This window comes from Phycodurus eques, chromosome 12 (genome assembly GCF_024500275.1).
Source record: "Phycodurus eques isolate BA_2022a chromosome 12, UOR_Pequ_1.1, whole genome shotgun sequence".
NCBI classification, from domain to species: domain Eukaryota; kingdom Metazoa; phylum Chordata; class Actinopteri; order Syngnathiformes; family Syngnathidae; genus Phycodurus; species Phycodurus eques.
Genome location: NC_084536.1, coordinates 17995491 through 18022658, shown reverse-complemented (window position 1 = coordinate 18022658; position 27168 = coordinate 17995491). Strand labels below are relative to the sequence as shown.

The 27168-nt window shown below is 40.1% G+C and overlaps 1 protein-coding gene across 2 annotated transcripts in view; it reads left to right on the top strand.

The window, feature by feature from the left end:
* LOC133410930 (dehydrogenase/reductase SDR family member on chromosome X-like) overlaps nucleotides 1–24398 on the top strand; it is a 38138-nt gene extending 13740 nt beyond the window's left edge. For both annotated transcript variants that reach the window (XM_061692600.1, XM_061692599.1), the window contains exons 2-7: nucleotides 71–178; nucleotides 6362–6430; nucleotides 15683–15784; nucleotides 16299–16506; nucleotides 16604–16811; nucleotides 19629–24398. In XM_061692600.1, the coding sequence (XP_061548584.1) occupies nucleotides 73–178; nucleotides 6362–6430; nucleotides 15683–15784; nucleotides 16299–16506; nucleotides 16604–16811; nucleotides 19629–19808 (873 nt within the window). In that variant the 5' untranslated portion in view covers nucleotides 71–72 and the 3' untranslated portion in view covers nucleotides 19809–24398. The remainder of the gene's footprint in view (nucleotides 1–70; nucleotides 179–6361; nucleotides 6431–15682; nucleotides 15785–16298; nucleotides 16507–16603; nucleotides 16812–19628) is intronic.
* Nucleotides 24399–27168: the final 2770 nt, after the last annotated feature.

Sequence of the window (27168 nt, the reverse complement as noted above, 5' to 3'; positions counted from 1 at the left end):
TAATGTAAACATCTTCCTTATCTGGTGACATTCTATCTGATAACTGTGTGTCCTCTTCTGCCTCTGCCAGTGATGCCCAGACAAGATGGCAAGGTTGCCATAGTGACGGGAGGAGGCAGGGGAATCGGCTATGAGGTCGCCCGCCACATGGCCAAACTGGGGGCACATGTTATCATAGGTACAGTATCATATTCCACATTGCCATCATGCAAACAGCATGAGCAGAGAAGATAAGCGGGTAAACACACATTTGACAGCGGTTCCAGATATTGGTGTCCAGCTTTTCAGACTCAACATCATAAATTATGACTTGATTAATTACTTAATTTGCAACATAATGACAACGTGGATATAATTAGATTTGCAGTAACAATAGTAATAATTGTAATCATATTAATCCTTATATCATAATCTTCAAAGTGCTTTTCAACACGGGTCATATGTTTTATAAATATGACAATGAACATAACAAAACACAGGATATAATTATAAATTCAACACAGTAATAATTCAAAGTGCTGGGGGATAAAGGTTGCAATAATAAACGTGAGTATGTTCAAGTGACGGTGGCAGTGTACTGGTCCACTCATTTTCTTGAGTCATAAAGCCTTCCATCTGTTGTTGCTTTATATGCCATGATTTAGAAATGTGAGTCAGAATAGTCTTTCCTCGTGCTCTTGTACCTCCAGGAAGGTTTTGGAAACTTTTTTTTTCTGGTCCAGTCTGGGGAAGGCATGTCATTCAACTTAAATTTCATTGAGTAACCGTTTACATTAATTTTTGATTCAGAAAACAGGATAGATGGGAACAATAATAAAGACAAGAGCGGAAAATAGGCCCCAGAAAACCTCTTGGTTAGGGTTGGTTTTGAGGAGTAGGTGACGCCCAAGCAGTTTTATATTTTCTGAGGGTTAGCTGCTATAGATAGTGGATTTGATGCCAAATATGTCTTTTTTTTTAAATAATAACACAGTGATGCAGGGATGTTGCCATGCCAACTTTGCTCGCAAATATCAATCTCTTCTCTTTCTGCCCGTTTGTAGGCTTCCAATTACAGAAAGCTCTTTAACCTCTGTTTTGTTGTCGTGTTGAGCAGAGTAATTCTCCCCAGAAAATAGAACCACAGCTGAAAGGCTGCTGTATAACTAATTGAAAGAGGCTTTGTTGCAATAAGGCCTTCTTTATTCAGCAACCTAGCAGAGAATTAGCTCTGTCCTCTGCTAGTTTCTTCTAATTGGTGCACTCCATGTTTCAGTTAATTACAGTGGGAAAGTATGCATTTTTTTCCTCTCCCATTTGTTTGTTCAGGAGTGCCATTTTTATAGTAGTCCTTTTTGCATAAAATTAAACAAAACATTTGAATCATGCCATAACATTTATTTTGAATAAGTCCACTTTTTGCTGATTCCATTGTCTAAAGTACCTTTTTTTCTTTTCATAAAAGATTACTTGGAGTGTTAGCCTCACTGCACATTAGCATCAGTTTGATCGTACTGTGGAGATTGATGTCTCTTCTTTCGCTTTCATTAGAATACCACTGTCATTAGGAAACATAGTGACATTCCCAAAGAGCAGTGACTTTACCTTTTTGTATTCTGTATCAAGATGAAGTGAATAAAATGAACAATGAAAAATGTACACAGATTATAAAGCCGATAATATATCAAACGCCCTTGCAAAAAGGCCGGCTGTAGTATTGTTTATTCATTGTGTGATGTCATCCTCAACCACACACACATCAATGTACAGTACTTGTCTACATATCCTCTACACCAGTGTTCCCCAACCTTCTTTGCACCACGGACCGGTTAGGAGTCGGCATTTTTCTCACGGTCCGGCTGTGGTGACGTGCATGCACACACACACACATACATACATATACACACACGTACATACGTACACAGATGCTTGCCTCACTTCTGCTTCCTCTTTCGCCGTTCGTGGTGGGTCCACTGTGGGCGCAATGCAGGAGTGGGGGTCGGAGTTATTGTAGACAGCCAGACCAAACTGGAGTTCTGTAGCTCCTCAATGAGAGTAGACTTTAAACTCCGTAAAAGTAGTTCTACTTGTGTCGAGCAGCAACCTACGACTGTATCTGTATCAGAGCGGACTTGGTGCGTGAGAGTTAACTGTTGTGATAAACCCATATTTTAAGTAGGACTCCTGATATAGTGTTGTTTCGGTCGCGAACGTTTCGTTCAAAAGAACAAATCTTTTCAGTAACCATAATGAACTGAATTAGTTTATGAAATGATTTCGTTCTTTGAGCTCCCCCGCAGTTAGCCAGCCCGCTCGGACCGGAAACAGAAGCGTTCGAGTCTCGACGTCTCAATTGAGACGTGTAGCTGGTGCGGCGGAGAAGATCTGGTCAATTTTCAAAATAAAACACATTGACACGCGAATTGCAATACAACAGAAATGATATAACTGGTCATTCATTCTCTGTGGCCTAGTAACAAACACCTCACGGCCTGGGGACAACTGCTCTACACTATTCCCCACTGTCAGCATTAGGAAGCGTTAAACACGGTCAGTGGAGTTTTTCATCCATAATTAATAGTTTGCCAGCGACAATAAGTCCCAGGTTGCTTTCAACGGGCTGTCATTCACCCTCAAAGAGCATGTAAAAGGTACTGACCCATGTGTTGTCCTTCCTGGATACATTCAAAACAGAGAAATTCGAGTTAGATTTGAGGAAGAGTGAAAGTAAAATATTCCCTCAAAATATTCCCTCTTGTCTTAAGGTTTACAAACAACTTTGGTACATTTTATATAAAACATACTTGACTTGCGCATTGGTATTCTACGTTTACTTTTTGACTGCATTAAGTAGACACCCATGCATAAAATATTGAGATGAATCATGCGGGACCTTTCTAACTCCAATTTTCCAGACAAAGGTTTGAAAAATTTGTGAAGCCACATATCTCTTCACTTCAAGGTTAATTCAACATTCTGCATTCCAATCACAAGCTTGGAAACAGAAAGTTTAGCTTTAGTCATTCAGCCTGCGTTTATAGAAGTCGGTGTCAGAGTATCCTTGAAGATGAAAGGGAACACAAATGAGACTTGAGCAGAGTGTATGATTACACACATAAAATCAATACCTGAAGAACTTTAACATCTGTTGTAGTCTCAAACAATCCAGCTGAGATTGAAGCTGCTCCCTCAGCACCATCCTTTTATCCTGCGATGAGGTGAGAATGTTTATGATGACGTGGACGTAGATGCAGAGAGGGGTGCCCATTTCAAGTGGGGTGGTAGTTTGGAAAGATAATATCCTTTGTTTAACAGTTGCACGATAGACTGTATCAATATCAAACAGAGGACCGGAACACCATCAATACAATGACGAGATGAAGATGAGATTGTGCACATGAACAAAAAAGGAATGAAGAATTAAAGTACAGTGGTACCTTGAGATAAAAGTTGAAGTAGTTCAATGACCACACTCGTAACTCAAAACACTAAATCAAATAATCTTTCCCCATTGAAATGAATGGAAATGTCATTAATCTGTCCCAGCCGCCCAAAAAAAACAAATGCCACTATAATATTGTTCTTTATAAAAACAGAGTCATAACATAATTAAATATAATTTAAATAATTAAACAGTTTGTGCATCATGATTTAATGTTGCAATCTAATTCGTTGTGCTGCTTCTTATGGTGTGCCCATCTTGGCCACTGGGAGGCAGTAAAATACAGTCATGCAGACACAAATGAAGAATAAACTGTCTTCTACTACTACTGTAAGTGACTCAGTAAGATGCTGTAATATTAGGTATTTTTTGTAGAAGATAAAGAATATATGCCTGCCAGTCTTGTTGTACTATCTGTCGACATCTGTTGCGCCACTGTTTTTGTCCAAATATCCGTTGCTTCTGAAACTGTCTACCTGCCTATCACTGTTTTGCATTGCTTGTTAGCATTAAGTTAAGTGGACTTTCCTAAGACATAACTTTTAAATAATTATCTTTGTTTCATGTTTAGTTTGACAGTAAACTGCCAATGGCATTAAAAATGTTTAAAGCTTCTTTTCGGATGAATTGTTCACAGTTTTCCAAACTGCTTCTTGTGAAGTGAGTTAACTATAGTCCACTGCCACATACAGTTCTCGTATCTCTAGTTTGCGCTCACAAGTCAAAGCAAACAAATCAGCCAAATGATGTTAGATGACTCATATCTCAAGGCACCACTGTATACTGTATATGCATGTGTAGATTGAATTCCATACCTGTACACATAATTTATACAGTTTAAATACATTCAAATGATAAACGAAGCACCACATGCTCATCCTTCATGTTTCTTATACAAACTCACATTGAAGTCTTTGGCACACGCTGTGGACATCTGCCTGTGATGCTACAGAAACTCAAAATGAAGGAATATATGGACCTGATGGCACCTTTGGAGCCCCTAACAGCTTTCTACACTATGTCTAAATTCAACTCCTTTTTTGGATTACACTCTGATATTGTTATTGTTGACTTACTGTATTGTGGTTTTCGTTAAATTGTACTGAGCAGCCAATACAGAGTTGGGTGAAATGTTTTTATACATTATGAATCTGTTCCCTTTATAATTCTATGGGTCGTCACACGTTTCCTCTTGGATCCTTGGAAAGAGATCCTTGAAATGTGTCTTTTTTGTTTCCTGAAAGACTCCAAACCTATGTAATTGAAATTTTTCATTGTCTTTTAGACACCTCAGATCCTTAAGGGCCAACGTGTCGCTTTTGTTCAACATTCATTAAGAATGTGCTTTTTCTGTTCTTTTGATGAGCATGCAAGTTAATACGTACATGTTGTTGGAGCTACAATATAACGACTATTGTTTGGGAATGATCTTCTTATCCTGTGCTGTGCTAGAATGAGCTCAGAATACAGGTCCAATTCAGTTTGCATAGTTTCATTTCACAGTCACAAACCAAAAAAAAATCGAATCTCGCTAAATCAAATTTTCTATCATTGCACTTGATCGAAATTTGTAGAGAACATTCAAGATGCTGTGTGAGTGTTTTGCTGTCCCATTCAACGTCCACATTTACTTTGGAAATATGCCTCAATTTTCACCAATAAAACAATCCTTGCAAGCAATGACCTTCTTCATGCTCAGAAAGTAAGTACACAAGCGTCAACATCGGGATGTGCAACACCCTCTCACTGCTGGATTTATTAGGCAAAACCAATGCAGTATAATTCAACAACCACACAGTAAATCCTTCTTTTATGACAAATATAATCTTCAGCACGCTCTTTGAGGGAACTCTTAGTCCCTGCGAGTTAGAGTTTAGTTGTCATTTTCCACTTGCAGTTTTCAAGTTTCCAAACTTCCAGGGATTAATTAGTCCTGTCAGAATTGAACCTGACAAAAGTTAGATATTTTTTGACATCTCTTTATCAAAGAGTTTTTTGTTGTTGTTGAAATTTTCAAGGGTTATTGCTCACAAAAATATCTACCTCATTTCAATGTTCTATCTAAATTGGAGTTATTAAGGTAGTAGGCATCAGCCCATATGTTTCAGAGCTTTGCAGGTAGTGTCTGAACTGGTTTTCCACAAAGGTAATCACCAAATGGTTGGCTAGCACTACAAATTTAGGGTAACAAGAGTTTTAATCAGCATTCTCAGTCACATTTGGCCCATAAGCAAATAAATATCCATCTTTTTTGGTTGTGGTTTGTGTGTGACTTTAGCAAGGCACCACCCTGAGGAAACTCATCCTCCAGTCCTGACTCAGCAACAGTACATCAGGCTAAATGATGCTGTGCCCTTGAAAAGGCCTGCATGATAATCCATGATTAGTGTGTCTGTGAGTGCTTGTGTCTATACTCTGTTTCTAAGTGTAAATGAAAATTCCCTAGCTGTTTATTTGTGGGTATCAGTTTTTATAATTTTCACTCATTCTCTTAATAAAGCGAATGTGCTCTGAAAATGTTCAACCTGGATTTTTTTTTAATAGAACAGAATGAGTATGAATGGCCTGTAAATGACCCGGCAATTACCGTCAAGAACAAACTAAAAGACAAATCACCTCAAGTGATGGTTCTTTTGAAAATTCTTTCCGTGTGTCTTTGATATTTCCTTCTCTCTTTTAAAGACGCATGCTTCATTTATATGCAGCGAATCTCTTTAAATGACAGTCACGGGGTTGGTCTGTGACCAGGGCATTTTCGGGTGTTATAAAAAAAAAAATGGAATTTTTAATGTGTTGGAAAAGTAAGTGGTAAGTAAAGTGGTTACCTTCTTATTGACACGGTGCTGTGTGCAGTGGTGAAAACTTAATGCTTACCATAGTGACTATAACCATCTAAAACAGCTCGTCCGACGTGTTAATTTGTCTCTTTTCCCTCCTCAGGTTGTAGGGATCAACAACAGGGTCTGGCAGCCATCACCAGGATCCATGAAGAGCACAGCGAGGCTAAAGGTGAATGTGTGTGCGTGTCTGTGAATAAAAACATTACTTGAGACCTTTCCTACAGACAGAGCTTTCAGACCGACGGTACTATGGTAGGTAAGATACTGATGCATTTTGAGGATACTCGAGGGTGAAACAAGGGAATAAGAGTACTATATCTTCACGACCATAAGGCGCAGTCTTAAATTTTCTCCAAAATGGACGGGGTGTCTTATAATGCGGCGCGCCTTATGTGTGCACCGCGTTACAACATCTATAAATGTTGTGTGATGAGCGCTCCGCTCGACTTAAAAAAAAAAGAAAAATGCATTTATTTTTATTTTTAGCATTTCCTGCCGACACGCTGCTTACACAGAGGGAAAGTGGACGTGGCTGAGGACAAGGGAAGGACGCTAAAGCCACGCCCCCAGTAGGGAGATAGCGCCGGGCTGTTTTTTGTATTATTCTTTTTATTTATTTATTGTTATTTTTTTTACCGCTTTACTGACTGGGAGCATTCCCGGGGTGTGCATTGTGCAAAACAACATCGGTTTGGCTAAGTGCCTCCTGAGCAGCCGCGAGAGAATTCAAGATCAACGAATCCATGGTTCGCAAGTGGAGGAAGCAGGAAAACGAGCTTCACCAAGTCAAGAAGTTTTCGCGGAAACAATGGATTAATGACCAAAGAATAACTCGGGGCTTGCCATCATTCCGGGAGGCTTGACGAACCGCTGGACATCGGTGTAAACAGGTCGTTCAAAGTGAAGTTGCGAGCGGCGTGGAAGCGATGGATGACAGATGGCGAACACAGCTTTACTAAGACTAGGAGGCAGTGCCGGGCAAGTTACGCCACAATTTATGAATGGAATGTGGATGCTTGGGCTAACGTGTCTGCTCTCACTGTGGTTCGAGCTTTCCCACAGGCCACGAGACTGACTCGAACCTGGTGTGTTTGATAGAGAACTTGCCCAGCTGTTAATTTCGGATACAGAACATGAGGACTTTGATGGATTTGTGGATGAGGAGTGATCAAAAAATTATAATAATAATAATACTTCAATAAAGTGCAACCGAACTCAGTTTTGCTCCCGCTGCCTTTTTAAAAACATTGTTTTAGCGTGCAGGCATGCCATTGTATGTTTTAAGATAGCGTATGTTTTACCATGCCTGCGCCCAATAATACAGGGCGCCTTATATATGTGTTAAATACAGAAATAGACTCCGTAACTGAGACTGCTCCTTTTAATACGGTGCGCCCTATGGTCGTAAAAATTCGGTAGCCAGATAGTTGAAGTCAGGCAAAACAAATTTCGGAGATTGATTGTTCAGAATAGATGATACTGATCCACAGCAACTGCACATGCTTCACAGGACCATAAATGTATGTTGCAATATGAATATAAAGCCTAGTAATACTGTAATTTCTAAAAGGCCTTAACCCTTTACCACTCTACTAAGAATGTTTAACCATTCATAATTGCTTCTTTTTAACGAGTTATGTTTATTTTTTATATAGGCTGAAATTTCATTACCTTGAATTCTCTTTATCCACAGTCAGTGTATTTTGTGTGTTTTTGTGGCTGTGAGACTGTTGGAGTGGCTGTGTAAATAGTGACTACCCAATTTCAGTATTGCTTGATTGACTCTTCCAATAATGGGCTAATCTTGCATCTGAAATCGCAAAATACCTTTCAAATTTGCTTAACTCTGTTAACTGAACATTAAGGCTTTTGTAGTTTTATTTTGAAGATTTCACATCTGGGCACGGCGGATGACAAGTTAGAGCGTCTGCCTCACAGTTCTGAGGACCGGGGTTCAATCCTCGGCCCTGTCTGTGTGTTTGGATGTTCTCCCCGTGTTCTCCCCGTGCCTGCGTGGGATTTCTCCGGGCACTCCGGTTTCCTCCCACATCCCAAAAACATGCATGGTAGGTTAATTGACAACTCTAAATTGCCCGTAGGTGTTCATGTGAGTGTGAATGGTTGTTTGTTTGTATGTGCCCTGCGATTGGCACCTCCTGCCCGATGATAGCTGGGATAGGCTCTAGCACGCCCACAACCCTAGTGAGGAGAAGCGGCTCAGAAAATGGATGGATGGATTATTGTGAGACTTTTGCTGAGATTTTTTTTTTTTTTTAATTGTATGGTGTTTTTTTTTTGTTTTGTTTTGTTTTTTGTTCGTGCCATCAGCAGGTAACAAAAATTGCAAGTATCCCCCGCAGCTGGGGAGCAACCTGCCTTAGCTGGCACTGCAGTACGAGCAGCTGAAGGCCGGTTGGCTGGTGTCCTACTTGTGTGTCAGTGGCTGTCAAGCTCAGCGACGGCAGCCATGTAGCTAGTGTTATTGAAGTCGATTTCCTCGAACGAGGCTGCGGCGGGATTGATCACTTCTTTTGTAATTGGCAGGCACTGAGGCATTAGGGACAAGGGGGTGACTGCTGCCAGATGCTTGTGCACTGAATAAAAATGTGTGTATATTTGTGGTTGAATGAACCGGTAATGGATTCTCATTAGTATGTGTGGCGGCACACTTAACATCTCTGTCCAAACTCCCTTTGGCATGCTTCCTATTATTTGCACCAAATATTTTGGCCCTGATTAAATCAATCAGATAAAAGTATGATCTTTCATCTCTTTAAAAGGGGTAAAGCTACTTCCATGTTTGTAGCTGTTTTTTCTTCAGCATAGACCTGCACATATAAAATAGTACCAGTGTGAGTGTTATTTCACAACAATAGATGTACAGATTTGTGTGAGTTTGGGGAGTATTCTTCTAGCTTTTGAAAATTTTGAAAACAAATCTGGTTGTCTGTTCCTGTGTTACCTACCCTTTGATTGCCTGGCAACCAGTCCAAGGTTTACCCTGGCTCTCGCCTAAAGTCAGCTGGGAAAGGCTCCAGCTCCCTCGAGACCCTAATGACAACAAGCATAAGGTATAGAAAATGGATGGACTGATGTTGCTGTTAGCGTATCTTTAAACTTTGAATAGTTTTAAATAGTGTACATTTCAAGAACAAAAGACTTGTATAGCTCTAGAAAATCTGTTCAAGATAACATTTTCATGTGTGCATGCCATTGGAGTGATTACTTTTCGAACATTTAATTGCAATGAAATTCGATTAGGATGAGAGCCCAAAAATGACGGAAAGTAGTAGCCCGTACATTTGTTTGTCACGATGTACCATATAGGTTGGTAACAAACGATGTTACAAATGGTAACATCGTTTATCTGGCAAAAAAAAGATTGCAGGAGCCAAAGGTCATATGAAAGATGGCCAATTAAATATTTGTGAGCAGATGACATTGGAAGATAGAAAAATACACTCCCCTCCAAGAGCATGGAACAGTGAGACCAATTCTTTCATTTTTGCTGTCGACTCGTTTGATTTGACATCAAAAGCCGAAAAAGAGACAGATCAACATTTCAGCTTTTATTTCCAGGTATTTTTATCTTGATCTGATACTCATCTTAGAAGATCGCACCTTTTGTTTTACCAGTAATCAATTTTCCATCCATTTTTCTTTTGTGTAAATGTTGGAACCTGTGACTGACAGGTGTGTTTTATTGCCCAAGTGTGTTCTATTACTTTGATTATTAAAACAATACATATGAATGTCTATGCTCAGTCTATGCTATTGTTTTAGAAGGAAAAAAAATACATTGGCCACTCCAGAAGATTCAAACCACCCATGAGCAGGAACAAAACGAAGGCCAACAACAACAACGATGGAAAGAGACTGTTGTGAAAGCTTTGAAAAGCATCACAAAACTCTCATTCGACTTTTAATGTTCATATACCCAAACCTTTCAATCTACAGCAAAAGTAAAGGATTTGGCCTCACTTTTCAGTACTTTTAGAGGGGAGTTTGTTTTTGTCAAATAATTCATATGCTTATTCCTCACAAATGTTCAATAAAATATGTAGCACTTGAAAATAATTTCTGTCCAATTAGTGCTAGGTGGATTTGCCAATTAAACATCTAGGCTGAAGCTATACTATGAGTAGGAATAGTTTCAATCGTATTACTATTATCCATCAGTCCATTTCTGTACTGCTTATCCTTACTAGATATTGTTATTGTTATTATTATTATTATTCGTGGTAGTAGTAGTATAAAACCGTTTGATCCATTTAAGGTTGCTTTGTCTAATGACCTTGTGACATCTTTGGCCCACTCGGGTTCGCTAGAAAAAGAATCTAGCTATGAATCATTTTAGTTTTGATTATTCACACACACACACAAAGATACAGGCTAGACACAGATACAAGGTATTTATGCGTGCTTGCCACAGGCAGCTCTGTATGTCCACTAACTTTAGTCACGCTGCACTTGAAAGTTACACAATCCGCCTCAAACCAAAAACTTGGATTAAAAATGTGAAGCAAGAAAACCAGCGCATGTCCGTGTGTGTGTGCATGTGTGTGTAACAAATAATGTCTCTTAGCATAGGCGATACTTCTGCTTCTTACCCACACAAAAAATCCATAATCCTAACTTCCCTCATGCATCTTGTCTGACAAGTCCTCACTTCAGTGAGATTAATACTAGAAGTGCTTTGCTTCTTCTTCAGCTTCTTCTGCTTCAGAGTTTTAAATATGAGTGATGGCAAAGACGAGAAATGTGATAAATGTTAATACGTCTTTGTTCGGGCTGCTAAATACAATATGTCTAAGTCAACAATGAATTTAGAAGGATGGAATTAATATCTTGTGTAAACTGATTGAGCTCTATTTTTGTGACCGGTGTAAATAAGTCGCGGCGGGCAGCGTAAATATGCGCGGAGGCGAGCTGCACCAGGTTTTGGTCATTTTGCAGACACGTGCAAGACGGTGCATTTGAAAGAAGGCGGTCTGCACCGAACCCGTCTCTTCCTGGAGAGACACGAGGCTTCGGCGGCAGGCGTCGGGACTGAAATTAGCCTACACTCTAATATTGCTAGCAGTTTCAAAACTTGCATATTGTGCATTTAATAGCTAAAATGTGTTATTTGTATTTCCATAATGAACTAAATTCTCAAGCTGAACTATTTGAAGTTCAACCAGCGTCCTAGAACAGTTTATGGACAACTTTAGAGGTTGTTTTTTTTTTTTTTTTGTAATTCATGTGTTGGAAGACTAAATAATAAATAAATAAATAAAAGTAGTGTGCACTTGCAACCAAATAAATGGTATTGAATGACACAACCACATTGGACATAGTCTTGATTAGGAGACTGTCATTGCATTAACACTGCAGGCTGGCGTTGACCGTCATGCTGCCTGCCTCCTGTCTGCTACCATCAGTTGAATAATAACAGCCAGTGGAGGAGTGAATACTGGCATGCTGCCCAGACCTAATATTCTTGACTATCGCAGTGTTGTTTATCCAATGTCTCTAAGTGAAACTATTTACTTCCTTGTCTGGGTCTTAAAGAGGTGGTCTCAGAGGGGTTAGTTCATTGTTCCTCCAGTTTTTATTAATACCCTTCATTTAGACAGAACGATATGGTTCAATCTAGGCCATCACATATCTTAATATTTTTTTATGGTAAAAGACTTGATCCAAACAGACACGCTTTTAGTCAGCATATCGGTGTCTTTAATATCTGCCTTGAAGCATGCGTTTAAAGTAAAATCACCTTCTAGTAAGCAGGAGCACAAATGTGATGCGTTTACCAGAAGCAAATTTTAATATCAGCTTTAAGTACAGTATAATCCAGCCTAATCATTTCTACTGCAGCCACAACCAGAGCCCAAGATGCATTTTGAAGCCAGGTAGATTTATGCATCCATCATAATTTTCGTGTCGATCTTAGAAAGTTATTTAATCTTTTGCAGGGATGCTGAATTCATTTGACAGCTGCGGCGAGATGAAAGCCACAAATTAAACTCTAATAAGGCATTGGTGGAAGCCAACTTTCATATTAATTACCGGCTGTTCAGGGAGGTTTACTCTGGATGTGTCCAGGTATTCCTGGCAGGCTGTGTCAAAAGTGTAACAGCTGAGCTTGTAAATACAAGATATTTATTAAAGTTTGCTGTCCATCACTGAGGACTAACTTAAAGTGTTGGAGTGTTTCAAAAATAAATACTGTTGAACTCAGTGACACTTTTATTAAATCAAAGCAGATCTTTGGGGAGATGTTGGGTAATAATGGTGTATAACCTGTTGCTGTATTATTTACTTCAAATATTTTCAACTTATAAAACAAGTTAATCAACTTTCTTGACTTGGTTTCTGTCCACGAAGGGGCTGTACACACTGTTGCAAATGTTTTCTAAATTCTGTGAACTCCATCGCCTTTCTCACATGTAAAGGTATTTGCTAAGCCAGTAGAACGTTTTCACAGCGTCCTTTCAATTTTTCAGCTAAATCATGTTCTTTCCGGCGTTTCAAACTCTTTGTTCACTTAAAGTACCAATGAATGCATTCTGTTCTAGAACACGGGTGGGTGTTCTAGAACAGAATGCCAAAAAAAATATCACTTATCATCTGCTTTTGTTGCATGTATTTCCGAGACCGACTCACAGTTTGATAAACTTATCTTTAGCAGACATCAGCATAATGCTAATATCTGCTGAAGTCATCTGAAACATCACAGATTGTCTTGCTTTGCCTATTTCAATTTGTAATTGTCAAGAAATTCTTTGACTTTTCAATTTTATTATGTCTGGGATGCCATTTTATCATATTGTTGTATCATATGAGTCTGTCCATCATAAATTTTCCACTGACTTACATATTTATCCAATGTAATATATAATAAGCGATGAAAAAACTGCTGTTTTCAATGCAGTATAATTTTTAGACCTACTTTAGAATGTAGCACAAGTGTCCAGGTAATGTCGAGGTGACATTGAGCTCTAAAGGCCTATGTAGACAATGATGGAGTGAGTCCTCTGTCGCAAGTCAGCTCTTACACTGAAAGCTTTCATGGCTACCCCTTGGGTTGTCCACACAAGCATAAAAATTGCCACTAAAAATGGCGCGGTCATTATCGTTCGTAGGAATAGACAGCTGTTCCGCGCAATTATCAAATATTATAGTTTCAAGATAATCATTTGAGTAATTGTAAGGCAGCTATGTTGTAGACGAGAGACTGGAAAATTTAAGATTAGGACGTGGTGACTCAGTCAGAGCATGGGGGTGGTTTTCATCTAGCCATGAGTTAACAGTGAATTACTGTGCTTTAATTAGTTCTTCATTAATTGATGAACAAGTTAATTTAATTGAAAATGTGTTAAAGAGAAGTAGTCAGCCTTGGGGTCCTTGCAGCAAAAATGAAAATTAATTTGTCAAATCAAAGCTCCAGCTAGTATGATGCTCAACTAATTTGGTGGGCTGATTTTGCTATTGTATTAATAATTGCAGTCTGGGCACGTTGGACGACTGGTTAGCACATCACAGTTCTGAGGACCGGGATTTAAATCCCGGCCCCGCCTGTGTGGAGTTTCCATGTTCTCCCCGTGTCTGCGTGGGTTTTCTCCGTGTACTCCGGTTTCCTCCCACATCCCAAAAACATGCATGGTAGGTTGATTGACGACTCTAAATTGCCCTTAGGTGTGAATGTGTGCGCAAATGGTTGTTTGTTTCTATGTGCCCTGCAATTGGCTGGTGACCAGATCAGGGTGTACCCCACCTCTCGCCCGAAGATTGCTGGGATGGGCTCCAGCACGCCCGCGACCCTAGTGAGGATAAGCGGAATGGAAGATGAAGAAGATGAATAATTGCATTCTGGACCTTAAAGCTGAACATTTTGGGGAAAATGACTGGAAATGAGCTCCAGATTGATGAGCCCATAAAGGAAGCATCTGGGTCTTGGTTGATCTTCCACTTGATACCCTTCACCATTGCATGTTGGGAAATAGTTTTTACAGCCACAGATTTACCCAAAATGAAAAAGTCAGTTGCTAAAACATTTGACTATAACTATACCATAAGACACCAAAATAATCCTGATTGGTTCTATTACACGTGGCCCCAGATATAACAGGTAAACTCGAGCAGGGAAAAGCCATCTTGTTGTAGACTGGTCACTGGTGTTGTGTATAATGGTTGAAAGGCAGACCAGCCAATGACAGTACCTGTCCTCAACACTTGGAGACATTAGACAGACCTGAAGAACTGATGCAACAAGAGGACATATTCAGGAAAACATCTGATCACTGTAGTTTATGTATGTATGTGTATGTATCTGGATGGTTAAAAGGGCTGGAGATATTTTTATACAGGTATTCAAAAGCAGTTGCTGTTTAGTTGTCAGTTTTAAATGATCCTTTCAGTTAAAAAATGTTTTCCCAATGGAGCTCTCTAAATATGACTGACCCTCTTTTAAGAGAGGAGCATATCACCTGAATGTTGTAACGACTGCCTGTTCTTTTTTGGGGGAGTTTGTGTCGTAGTATAGTAGCAATGGTTTTCTTTAAAAATAGATTTGTTTAGATACTATAGATATTATTCATGTTACAACATTAACTAACGTAATGACCTATTTGCATACATGCTTGAGCAGCGTTTATTCATAATGTTGGGCTTTAGATTTCATCAATTTTCTACATCGCATGTCCTCATTTGGGTCATGGGTGAACTGCGGGACATTCAGGCGACATAGTATTCACGTTCAATCCCCGGCCCCGCCTGTGTGGAGTTTGCATGTTCTCCCCATGCCTGCGTGGGTTTTCTCCGGGCACTCCGGTTTCCTCCCACATCCCAAAAACATGCATGCTAGGTTAATTGAATACTCTAAATTGCCCGTAGGGGTGAATGTGGGTGCAAATGGTTGTTTGTTTGTATGTGCCCTGCGATTGGCTGGCAACCAGTTCAGGGTGTACCCCGCCTCCTGCCCAATGATAGCTGGTATCGGCTCCAGCACGCCCGCGACCCGAGTGAGGAGAAGCGGCTCAGAAAATGGATGGATGGATGGATGGATATCCGCTCCAAGTCACTTCTTATGAGTCCATGCCATATCCCACATTGAGCCTGATTTCCTGTTATAGTGTGTCACATCGTGATAGCGCTCAGGAACACGTAGCTATTAGGGTTCTATGTAAAGTGGCAATGTAACAGCAGTGCTGTAAGCTGCCTATATTGTCACATGAGATGCCACTGAGGCCGCTGTAAGAGATGATTAAAACTCTTTGATGTCTTACCAACGAAATGGTTAGTAGAAATAATCCATTTGCAATGGCTCACTTATGTGCCTGTGTGTGTGTGTGTGTGTGTGTGTGTGTGTGTGTGTGCGTGTGTATGTATGTATGTATGTATGTGTGTGCGCGCGCTCGCGTGTGCATGTTCTCTCTAGTGGAGTTCAAGAAACTGGACCTAGCGTCTCTGCAGTCAATCCGTCAGTTCGTCCAGAGCTTCAAGGAGCGTGACTTACCACTCAATATTCTGGTCAATAATGGTGAGTGTCGGTGATTATATACACTCCCTGGACACTGCATTAGGTACATCTGCAATCCAAATTCCCTTCACAGAAGTAACTACAATGTCACTCAGGAAAGCAAAGAATACATCCTTGAATTATGTCTGAACCACACCTTACCTATTGGCATTTACGAGGTAGAAATCGGATCAGTAGTTTATGTATAATTCTGCTAACAAAAAATTATGTTAATGCACATTTTTGACACCTCAATATGTGCAGGTTTACCTAATATGACCTAAACCTGTGACCGGTGAGCGGACATCTTTTGATATGTATGCAATCTATAAATATGTAATGTGAGACATGAGGTAGCGCGTACTGCATTTGTGGTGAAGGATGCACACATTCTCTTAACATGCACTGTTAATGATTCAATCACAATTTAAACAACAGTCTTTTTGTTCATCCTCTGAGGGAAATTTAACCATTACAAGAGTGCATCGCCTTAGAGTTTTTTTTTTCTTTTTTGTGTGTGTGTTTGTTTGTGTAGCGGGTGTCATGCTAGTTCGTGAGGGTTGTACCGAGAATGGATTTGAGCTGCACTTTGGTGTGAACTATCTGGGCCACTTCTTTTTAACCTGTATGCTCCTGAACACATTGAAGCTCAGTGGCAAATCTGGCAACTTCTCCCGTGTGGTCAACGTCTCCTCCTCTGCGCACCGCAACGGCGAGATCCGACTGAATGACTTGAATTGCAGGTCGGTTCTCACACAATTACCATTATTCCCCCCTCTCTAGCATGTCATATGCAAGCAGAGACACGTCTAAATGTCTGACAGTGTTCTTCCTCTGCAGACAGTGCTATTCAGCCCACGGAGCTTATTGTCACAGTAAGCTGGCGCAGCTCTTATTTAGCTCCCACCTCCACCGGGAGTTGGAGCAGGGATGTTTTCCAGTTAGTTCAAGCGCTGTGGATCCTGGTATGGTGGATACCTCTCTCTACCGCCACCTCTGGATGCCCCTGCGCTTGGCACACGGTGTTGTGTCCCGCTTGCTTTTCAAGGTAGGCTCCTGCACACTGCCTCTTCCTCGTTTTGGCACAACCTATTAATTTTGAGGGGACGAGTCACAAAATGAATTGCTCTCTCAATGCATTACTCCCATTTATCGCTGGGGACACATTTACGACTCAGCCGCAGTAGGTAAAAATCTGCTTTTCTTTTTAATATCGCGTCAAACACCTTTCAACTTAGTACAACACACAAACCTATTAAAACACACGTTCTTAACACATTTTAAACATACTGTATGTGAACAAACACAAAAAACATTGCAAGCATAAAATGTACAGTACACAATATACTGTATGAATTGTAGTGTCCATGTTAGTGTCCATGTTAGACATCCATGTGCTGCGGCTGACAGCAGTGAGTGTGATCAATGTCTTTTTGTTTTACTGTTCTCCCTCCCGGTGTAATATAACAATAATGTAACAATAAAGCGCATCGGTGACTGCAGCTCTCCTTTCCCACATGGTAGGTTATTACAATGGGTATATTGTAAAAATCCATAAAAGAAAATCGCTTTGGGAAAAAAATGGGATATAGCAGGAGTGCGAACAGTTTACCGCGGGGGAATGGGGGCAAGTGGTTGGGGGAGTGGTAAATCTGGACTTCTCTGCTTAGGTTGCTGCCTCCGCAACCTGACCCCAGATAAGGGGGGAAAAAATAGATGGATATAATTTTGTCAGTTAGATTTTTATTGGGAGGATAGTCTCTTAGAATGTTCTGAACTCCTCAATCCCAGTATAGAGCAGAATAATGGAGCCCAGAGGAGGTCTGCGTACGTCATAGGCCTTAGATGACGTCACGCCGTTCTTCACCAGCCACAAACTGACTGACTGCAACCAAGTGGCGCACTCTGTTTTGCCTCCATTAATTCAACACATTATTAATCAATCAATTCCACACAATTAACAGCATTATTAGGAATACATAGACCGTCTCATTGACCTAAAAGTTTCATACAATTTTGAATTTGACAAAAATGAGGATGAGCGAGCAGAAGGAGCAGCGGGTGAAGATTGTGAGGTGGAAGCAACGATGAAGCCCAGGCTGTGGAATCATAAACGTTAACTGCTGATGTGGAAAGGTTTTCCAATTCCAAAAGTGTCCCGAAACAGATGTCGTTTGTCTTTTAAGTTTCCACGTTATCTCTAAAAAATAATGATAATAAATACAAGAAATCTTGCTGCCTACAGATTTAACTTTCCTTCAACAGATGTTTCTTGATTAAGATCCCACTAGAGTTAAAACAATCACTATGCCTATTGGCAGTATTTGCAGATTGTTTTTACAAGATCACTCACAGATATATGAACATGTGCACACATACACAAAATGAGTCCATCACAGGGAAAGAAAAAGTGCTACTAAAAATCAAGGCAGCCCGCTCACTTTGCGTTAAATTTGAAAACGATCCTTGCGTAGCTTCAAGCGCAGGCCACAGGCTGCTGTTACTGTTCTAGGGATTTAATGTAAGGAGACTTGTGTGCGTGTTTGAGCTCAAACTGCAATTGTCACAGGGACTTGCCTGTGAGCACAACCTTTGGGATGGTTCTGCCCCACATACACAAACACATTAATCACACACACTCATGCATGCCAGTTCTTAACACGCATACACACACACACACACACATACACCATTCACGCCAGCATTGCAATGCACAAACAGTTTTTCTCGCCTGTCACAACATCTTACATCTCAAACAGTAAGATTTATGATAATAACGATGCATTCAAAGAAGCTGGGGTTTTAATGCAGTAATTAACCTTAAGAAAAAGTCCCAGCTCCGGTGTTAACATGCCACATCATTCAACTAAACAGAGAGTGATATGTATGCGCGAATAATATAATATTTACACTGAAAGTGGTAGCTGAAGCAGGAAAGTTAGCACAAGGCTGAAACTTAAAATAACACATTCCAAAAAGTGTTTGTCACGTACAAACTGACTTTTATCCTCCAAACAGCAAATATGAATAATTAAGTGCCTTTGTGTTTGCTGGTCATGCTACCTCAACTAAAACATGTGACCTGTTTGTAATGTTTCAAAATGAGCGAGAGAGGAGCTGAGAATTTAAATGATGGTTAAATATATTGCTTTAAAAATCCCATTCAAAACCAACGGGTGTTAAAGTGTAAGTGGATTGAATTTAAATTATTGAGAAATGCTGTCATCCACTGTTAAAACATTATTGTCTTTTTTAAGCAAAATGTCTGTGCTTGTCTCTCAGTACTCTCACATGTAGGAAACCTATTTGAATCATTGAAAAATTGCATAAGGTAAATCCTCACGCATCTGAGGTTTGCTATTCATGAATTCACCTCTTTGCGTTTTTTTTTTCCCCCCAATAGAACCTATCCTCGGCTATTCGCTGAAAACACACACCATTTGCTTTCTGTAGCTCCATAAGATGCCACGAGATGGCACTAAAGCACTGTCTAAAAGGGAAGTAGTAATTGGTGTCAAGGAAGTATGTTGAAGTGATCCATCTCGATGGTTTGCTCTTTATGTGTCGGGGTAGAACGAACTTTGGCCTGGTTTGTTAGTAGAAGTTCTGCAGAGCCTTCACCACATTTCCAGTGTATTTTTTTTTCATCATCAATAAGCCATTTATTTTTGGGGGTAATGTTGTGTGTAATTATATTAAAGTGTTTTGATTTAAAAGTTTATATTTGACCTTTTTAGAGTAGGCGTCAATTGTGTTTTTCTCATTTCATCAACCAAGCAACTGTTCATAAGTAAAACTTAAAAATGTAAGTCGGGGCACTCTTATGTCAAGGTACCATTGTATAATTATCTTTTTATTCCCACAGACTCCTATAGAAGGTGCTGCCACAGTCTTGCATGCTGCTCTGTCACCAGCACTGGAGGGCGAGTCTGGAGGAGGCTACTGGGCCAATGGACGCAGGGATGAGACAACACCGCTGACCTTTGACCCTCAGATTCAGCAGTTCTTGTGGAAAACCAGCCACAGGTTTTTGGTTCCACAGTAACCTTTACTGTATTTAATTGGGCCAATCAGCTTCTTTCTATTTATTTGCGGTTTCTGTCGAAAATCTCACAATCCACTCCAGGACTGGACTTTGAATGGCTGTTTGGGGGTGAAAGACAAATTTTTTCTTCAATCCCGCCAAAGAAGAGTGACTGTGAATGGAAGCCTTTTCCCCATTGTGAGCTAGCAAACAATACACACATTCTAAATTTGGACCGCGATTTGATGTTGCTGCCATAAGTATTGATCGGGTGTTTCAATTGTCATCTCTCGTTATCACTTCACAGTGGCACATCATGACACCTGCCTTATCACTTTTCTGTTCAATGAGGAGGTTGATCAGCTTTTCCCAACACTTTTGCATCTTACCAATGTGATTCTAAACAAACAAGCCATGCTATTAGGAAGTAGATTTTGGCACACTGTTCAAAAATGTAAGTCAAAGCGTAGGATGCACTCCTGATTTCTCGCTACAGATGTGCCAAGTGATGTCACCGCTGAGTTTTAACACCTCAGTGATTCTTGCATCATCTCGTAATTAGGCCCATTTGACTGGGAGCACTTTGCATTTTAGTGCATTTTTCGTCTTGAAATGGCCACTTTTGAGTCTTCAAGTTGTCCTCCTCTAGTCACGTGATTAGCTGTATTTAAAAAAAAAAAAAAAAACCCGCCAACTCTTAGAATTCCTACAAAAGACCATCGTGAGAGATGCCATTTACATGGCAACCAAATATATAAAGTAAGGTAGTTGTGTTGTAATAATCCCCCCACCCTCCCTCTTCTGAAAAAGTGAAAAGGTATTGGTTTTGTTTTAGAAAAACACCATTTTCCTAAACCGAGATTTGTGCAGAGACAAAAAAAAAAAAAAAAAAAAAGAAGAGAAACAATGGCCACTTCAGTCTGTCCCCATTTTCCTTTGTGAAATGTGTTAATCCGTTTTACAGAGTCAGTATCTGTGAGAATGTGCTTCATACACAAGTCCAAAATGAGTTTTGGCTCTGGTTTATATTGATGGTTTGCACAACAATGGTGAGATCTTACTGATTCCAGCCGGGAAGAAGAGCAAGGAAATGGAAAAGCACTTTTTGTTGTTCAATTTTAAAGCTGTGATTGGTTCCTTGCTGCTTGCACATCTTCATTTGGCATTTCTCCCAGTGCATTGTGGGAGTGAGATTTCCCAGTGGTGAGAATCTAACTCCATCAGCTAAGCTTCTACACACACACACACACACACAAACACAGACACACACACTCATTCATAAACATTGGAGGAAGAACATGCAGGCACATTTATCTCAACAAGCACACAACAAACAAACACAACAGTTGTCGGCTCCTGTGATCTAACATTTTGACTGTGAAGATGGAACATTTTATCTCCCAAACAATTGTCACTGTACGTGTGTGTAATGATAACCATTCATGATTATGCTCACTTATAAGTGACTCAATATGAGCAATGTGTTGCTAATCGCAAACAGTACATAGACACACAATCAAGAACGGGTGTTAAACCAACCTGAATCCAGCCTTTTGTTTCAGATATGTCACAAACGTCTCACTCTCTACACAGAAAACATGATCTTCAAAAATATGTCACACATTTAAAGAGCCGGACCTCCTCTCTTCAGAATCTAGGCCGTAGTGTGTGTGGGTGCTCAGCAACATGTATCCATTATTCACGGTAATGTTGTCTGGCACCACTCACACTCGTGACAGCTTTCAGACCAGCATCTCACTGGGCTAAATAGATGACCTTGTGTGTCCTACAAAAAATGGCATAAAAAGCCAATGCGGGCTGGCTTTTGGAGAGCTTTTGACACAACACACCTATCACATTTCGGGGGGGATGCTAGTGATGCAGAAACCCTCACTTCTTCATTCTGCTTAAGCAAGACAGTCGCTTATGTGAGGGTTTGAATGACAATGTAGTTCCTCATCCGTTAAATTAGGCTTTGATTAGCCTCCAATGACAGAGCTTAGCTGATATGGGTATCCTTAGTGAATTTTTATTTTTTTAATTTTTTTTGTCTTCCTCTTTATTTTGCACATCTGTCAGTGTTTTCACAGCTTTGCACTCATCATTTGAGGATGGTGGCACACACTTATCAAAGTAGCAGGTTACACCACACACTCACTTACCACAGTGACGCATGGTGGTGCGTAGTGGAGGCATCATCGTGCTTTGGGCTTTTATTTTCTTCAGCTGCAACTGGGGCTTGAGTCAAGGGGAATAGTTGCAAATGTCAGTCAGTTTTGGAACAAAACCCTCCGACAGTCTGCTAGAAAGCTGAAGAAGAGGAAATTCACCTTTCATTCAGCATACATCCAAATCAACAAGAGAATGACTCCACCAGAACAATATTACAGTTTTGGAATAGCCCAGCCAGACCTGAATCCGAATGTAAATGTTCGAGGTCAGATATTAGTTGAAGTTGGGAGAATAAAGTCTAAATTTAACAGAAATAAAGTCATCATTTTAAAAGCATAAATGTATACAGTGAACATTCGCATATTCGCAGTTTGCCATTCACAAATTCACGGATTTCAACTCAATTTATAGAGCACTTTAAACGGCTGATACAAAGTGCTATACCTGTACATAAAGACCGAACAGTAAACATAAAAAACAATAATAAAACAATATTAATAGCTAAATCGCTCAATAAATAATAGATAATAGGATACACTAGAATATACTATGAGAATATTATTCAATTTTAGTTTTTTAAATTATATTTTTATTTTAGATAAGTAGCTGGAAAACAATTCGCTGTTTTTTTTGGTGCTCAATCCAAAGCAATTAAAGTATTGCTTTGCCACCATCTTGTGGCATCTTAGTGCCAAGGAACTATGTTGAAGTGGGTTGAGGAGCTTCACTACTACATGATAGTAGTTTAGTGGCATCTTGGTGCCAATGAACTATGTTGAAGTGTGTTGAAGATGATAGTAATTTGTTGCCATCTTGTGGCATCTTGGTGCAAAGGACCTATTTTGAAGTCACTTGAAGATCTTCATTTAGGCAAAAGTAGTGCTTTGCTGCAATCTTGTGGCATCTACATGCAATTGTAAACATCTTTAGAAGGCGTCAATTAATTTTCCCTATCCCCTGCAGTTCACTTTAAGATGGTCTTAAGATGGTTAACAAGTTACACTTATTTAAATAGAAGTTTATGACATATAAATAGTACATCAATAGTACATTTGGTACATCAATGCCATCATCAGTTTGAGTTTTTGTTTGCAATATTATGACTTATTTCTCCTGATGTGAGTCATCACTGTGTCATTAAATCTCTTAAAAACCTGATATTTTCATTTCGCTGTTCAAGCACATAACAAAACTAGTACATTTGTCTTCATGAGAGCTTTTTTTAATATTTGCTTTCAATCCTCATTTTCTCAGTCTTGCCTCGGAAAGAAACAAAGGTTGTAACTTGAGGGCTTACTTGTTTGATTGTGTGGATGCTATTGTAAAATGCTCCCAAAATAACAAAACAAAACAAAACAACCGCTGGAGCAAATACAGTTAACCTCCATCCTCTCACATTTCAATGAAGCTTGCACCTGAGCAGCAATATTTAAAAAGCATACAAGGCTGTTGCGCTAACTAAATCTGGTTAAAAAAAATCATGTTTTCATACTCCAGTAGGTGTTTTAAAGACACGACAACGCTTCTTTTTGCCAACTGAGCCCGCTCTTATCCAAAGATGAGATGAAGACGATCACGAGGCTCTTTTGTTGTTTTCAGTACTCGATGACCTTGTTGTAACACAGCATGTAGCGCCCTCTTGAACGTGTTCGACACGGACTGGGTAAAACATGTCAGGTGTTGAGTTTCAAAGACAGAATGAAAAAGGGCAGCAACCGCTCAAGTAAAACTGTCTGTGATCATGTCCGTGTGTGATTTACTCGTCTGTCATCGTTTCAAAATGTTGCTGAAGGCTACGCACCAGAGAAGATCTTTATAGACTTCTTCTGATTGACCTGGAATTACATTTATATTAAATGTTCCCGGCTCAAGTTCTGTAAATCATAAATGTGTATATGTATAGGAAGAAAGAACATATATAATTATAGACAAGGGGCAGCCAGATGAACTGAATCCTTCCTCTGCAGATATTTTTGTGTCCTTCTTGCACTCCTTGCGTTCTCTCCTTAGTTGTGAGAGTCAAAGCCGACGCACATGATGTTTGCACGCTTTCCTCCTTAAATCCAATGTCAACATTCAGTCCATCTGGGCCCCTGTTGATTTTATGAAAAGTGCAAAAATGTTGTATTTTTTAACATGATTTCATTGTTGAGATCTTCTTGCCTTTTGTTGCCTTGTAAAAGTAAATCTCCCCCATAATTGTGTAACTGTGACTTTTCCATGTAGAAATGAACTTGTTAAAACTGTGAAACTGTCTTGTCCCGTGCATTGCTGTAACTCTTAAAGCTGAGTGTGTGTGCGCGCGCATTCGTGCTTGTCTCGAAAAGGGAGTCCATGTTTATTTTTTTTTGTTTTTTTTGTCGATGGTCGTGACATTCCAGCAGTAGCCGCCACCTTTTCTATATTCCGAAGCCTCTCAATAAACATATCATGGTGTCACTCTCCCTCTCCGTCCTTGACAATGTGTGTGAGAGAGAAACTTGTCAGTCTGATGACACGCAGCATGAGACGCTGAGCCTGAGGCGCAGTCTGAACTTCAGCACCAGATCACACAGCATCAGGCTCTCATTTGCTATAAGCGCACTGGAGTGAACTCTTCATCATCTTTAAGTGGCACATGCAGGCGCTTCAGCTAGTCACCAGTGACAAAGCTCTAAGCACAGTTACAGAATATGAACATTAAAAATAAAAATGTGGAAATATGACAGACAATCACACTACAATTAAAAAATGTTAAAGGCCACATAATGTGTCTATAAAGTTGCACAAACACTCAGAACCATCATCATCATCGTGTGACAACGTGAGACACAAGCATACTGTAACAACACTGAGATTTCAACTCAATAAGCATCAGCAGGATAAACTTAACAAGTGTTGGGCATTTTCTTTAGATTTCAGAGGAATAAATGTTATGATCGAGGATGGAGATTACATTTTTTGCAACGTGTTGATTCAATCAATAAGCAATCCCTATCAAGACTGGAAAATAACTGTCAGGTATACAAAATGGTAAACAGCAATAAGAAGGTGTACCCACAGGCTTTTATTTGAAGTACTAGGCATGATGGGTGCATTACATTCTCTTTCAAATGGGGTACACACATACAAACAATGAAGAACGAATTTGAGCACTTTTCCTCCCTGTATGTATTATAGTCTGTGTGTGCATGGATGTGTCTTTAAGAGCCTATTGGCGTGGCATTTGACATTGACAAGCCTACGCGGGAGTGTCTGTATGAGAGCTGTGGTCGACAGCAGTTTCTGCGTGAGTGTGCCTACTGTGTTTTGCTGTCCCCCACGGCGTTAGATGAACAGCTGATTGCTGTGGATCTCCTCTACCACACGCGAGGGCATTACAGTAAGTACTGTAAAAACCCATTAGTTCAAACTGGACTCACCAGATTACACATTGAATTTATTTATGCAGTTCAATATCTGAAACCGTTAGCGCAGCTACTAGCTACATGAATTACAACGTTTTGCAAACAAGGCTCTCTACTCTTCTCACCACTAAGAAGAAGAAAATAACCTTGAACTCTTGTAAACCTTTAGCAAATAAATCAGTCATCTCTGTGCTTCATTGGTCGTTACCTTTGGCAGGAATGAGAAGACGAGAAGGGCGGCTGCCAGCTCTCCTTGAAGGACAATGGCTCGTGACACACCTGATTAGGCAACAGAGCAGACATGAACCAGTCTCGCAGTGTTTGACAGCAGAAAGCACTAAAAAGAAAAACGTACCCGCCGACTCATCAATTGGCGCTCTCAAATGACAGGCTGTTAACATTCCGGCATATTCTAAGCCACCTCGTTCGAACGAGGCGCTCCATCCATTAGTTCTTTGAAACAATTTGAGGGCACATCCTGTGTGTGTGCTCTTAATTCACTGTCATCAGAGGTCACTCAAGCAGGAAATAGAAGGGGAGCGAGACGGAGCCACTGGAAATGACAAAAATGATTGTCTCTATTCATGTCTCTGTAATTGATGATCACATTCTCTGGACACTTTTTATAACAATTGAGTGTAATTCACAAGGCTTTATAAACACTTAATGGCTCCTTGTGTCAGCGTTAAGTGGTGGCTTTCCTTGAACACGAACGAGGAAGTGGCTAATAAGCATCACTTGATGTAATTAGCGACCAACAGCATTAAAGATATTATTCAGGACAAAACGGAAAAGGATATTGTAAAAAAGGTTGCTCCTTATAAATTGATCTTTTAATAGTGTGTGATATTGTTCAAATGTGGTGTGTTAGCCAGGCGGACCCAAACACAGGCTCACTAAAGAAAGACATTTCCTATTACAGGTATTCAAGAAAAGTCCTCGGGTGCATGCACAAACTGACTTTTCGCTCGAAGGCCCTTCCTTCCTTAAGATGGGTTCACGCATACGAAAATCAGGCCTAATTTTAGCATTTTTCCTCTCTTGCGATCAAAGTCAGCAAAGGCCTGATTAGTGGGATGTCTTGAAAAGACTGTTCAGTTAAAGGTTTTAAAATAGCGACAATTTAAGCCTGGTGACATGAAAAAACTACATTATTTCCTATGGGTTTCTGAATTTGGGTTGACTTTTACACTCAGTGATGGTGTAAATATGAGTGTGAATAGTTCTCTGTCTCTATTTGCTCTTTGATTCAGCCAGTCAGATCGGACAGGCTCTCAGGTTAACCCAGAACAGAAGTAAGGGTAGAGAAAATGGATGGATTGGTTTTAAAATTAGAACAACCTGCAAGTTAACCAGCATTATAAATGGACTGTGTTCGACTTTGGAGGTTCTTCTTGAGAATGATGGTAATTTCCTGTACTTTTTGGTCTTATGTAATATTACATTATGTTGGAGTTGGGTACAATAAAAGACCCTTCGAAGGTGAATGCTGATACCAAACGAATGAAGACCCCTTGCAGCTCAGTGTGCCTTCAGGTCCTCGTATCGGCATTTTCTAAGTGCAAGATTAAGGCAGCCATTAATCTTTCAGACAGCAGTGGTTTGTGGGAAGGACCTGACAGTTCAGGGCTAAATGATACATGGACCTTGTCACCATTTTTGATAGAGGGATGGATAAAATGACCCCCCCTCCACCCCCCCCCCCCCCCCCCCCCCCCCACCCAATAAAAATTCAGCCTAACAGGCCGTATAACAACATGACCTGAATAACAGATCCCTGCTGTTGTGTAAAACCAATTATTTGGCGAGAGAAAATGAGTCAC